At 35.1% G+C, this 1826-nt stretch overlaps 1 protein-coding gene across 1 annotated transcript; it reads right to left on the bottom strand.

Annotated features, from left to right (window-relative positions):
- Positions 1 to 934: 934 nt before the first annotated feature.
- On the bottom strand, positions 935 to 1411 carry AC631_05944 (uncharacterized protein; the record flags this gene model as incomplete). Its single annotated transcript, XM_015614773.1, has 1 exon — positions 935 to 1411. The coding sequence occupies one exon, from the start codon at positions 1409 to 1411 to the stop codon at positions 935 to 937; it is 477 nt and encodes a 158-aa protein (XP_015464399.1).
- Between the last annotated feature and the right edge of the window lie 415 nt (positions 1412 to 1826).

Raw genomic sequence — 1826 nt, 5'->3', positions numbered from 1 at the left:
CAATATCAATACCAATTTGCACTAAGAAGGAGTATTGGGATGGATGGAAATAGGAAGAAGAGTAGTTATGAATTTGAGGAAAAGAATATGAAGGAAGTAGAGGTGTAGGGATAACGTACAGTAAAAAATACAATACATGTGTAACTTCCAAACTTTTTGAGTTTAGGCCTATATGGTACTCATTCAAATTTTGGCAATCAAGAACTTTTCTATACCTCAGACTAGGTAATTGATACAAAGATCTAACTTAAAAAACCAGAAATCGTGGCCAAATTACTAAGCAATACCATAAAAACACTTGCAATACTGTATTTGAACAGTTAAGGTAAGCCAATAAAGGAAAAGATGAGACTGTAACACTGTAAATTGGAACACCAAACCTGTTCACCTTAGCAAATATTTTGGGTGAAGCTCTCTTACTTGCCATAGAGTACAATGACCTAGAAGAACCGTATAACATACAATTCCTAGCAGAGTAAGCACTAGTCAAAATTCATGCGTTAATTATATGAGGCAATACTTTGATTCCAACAAATTGTATGCCAATAACGAAAAGAGAAGCTGCAGCATTGGATTTCCCAGAGTTGATAGCACCCATCAAGTTATCATTATTTGAAGCAACAACTGCCCCTACGACTAAGACGCCAATAATATAGAAATAAATCAGACGATAAACGAATCTGCCACACGCCCTAGGAATGTTTTTCCTTGGATTTTGAGATTCAGATGCACAAGAAGTAACTAATCCTGGACACAAAACAAAACTAAAGCCACTTTTTACTATGCTGTCCAACAAGCTAAGAACTTGCCTGTCCCATCCGATTTTATGTGCTCAACAAAAGCACCTGGCACATTCCAGTAATGAAATCGTAAAATCTTTGTTTGATTAGGGCCTCTCTCCAAAAAAAAACTACTCCCTCGATAATCAATCCTATTAGACATGCAATCTTGATACTTGCAACCCAAAACTCACTTTCACCAAGTATTTGACAGGCGCACAATTAATAGCTATAGTTAAAAAACAAAAGACAGAAATAAAAATAACAGAATTAACAGTGGTCCAATATGATATAAGCAAAGAACTTGCTGTGATTTCAGCAGGAACAACCATTGCTTGAGAATAATAGATATTCAACCCAGCAGCAAATGAAATAAACTTACTTGAATACTTTCTTGTCAACACATACAAAGTTGCTTCCCCGGGAAGGGGTATGAGAGTTACTATTTCAATGAGTTGGTTCATGATAGACCAAATCGTACAAGACATAATAATGTAGCTGATTAACAAGGGTACTGTTCCACAGGTAGTCAATGCTGACCCTGAACCAATAAAAAAGCCACCATCTGGAAGAAGCATTTCAACTATATCTTTTTCTTCAGAAATATCCGTGATGTCTTCTTCTATATTCATGGGTTTATGCTTGGGATCTAAAGTTTCAGTATCTTTATCATCATTAATTACGGCAATTTACTGGAGGACCTTCTTTAGATGCACAGTATAATTTAGCATATTCATTAGCTTATGATTAGCTGTAGAAATTTGAGGGGTCATAAAGGTGCTTTCGTTCTTTGCCATACTAACAATGCGGGATACTTCCGAAAAGTTTGATTTTGCTCTTTCAAACAAATGATATATATTACTTTCACTTAATGTCTGGCTTATAGCAACATTAATGGACTAAGGACCTTCTATGTTTGTTTCACTGTTGTAATCTTCTAATATTAATTCGCTGTTGGATTGTGTATTTATAAAGTTACTTTCTAAGCTACTAGTATCATGATATTCACCTCTCATATTTGTCTTTTAAACTAGTGTTGGATCTATG

The sequence above is a fragment of the Debaryomyces fabryi genome (genome assembly GCF_001447935.2).
Source record: "Debaryomyces fabryi strain CBS 789 chromosome Unknown contig00363, whole genome shotgun sequence".
Lineage (NCBI taxonomy): Eukaryota > Fungi > Ascomycota > Pichiomycetes > Serinales > Debaryomycetaceae > Debaryomyces > Debaryomyces fabryi.
This window is presented reverse-complemented; position numbering and strand designations above follow the sequence as displayed.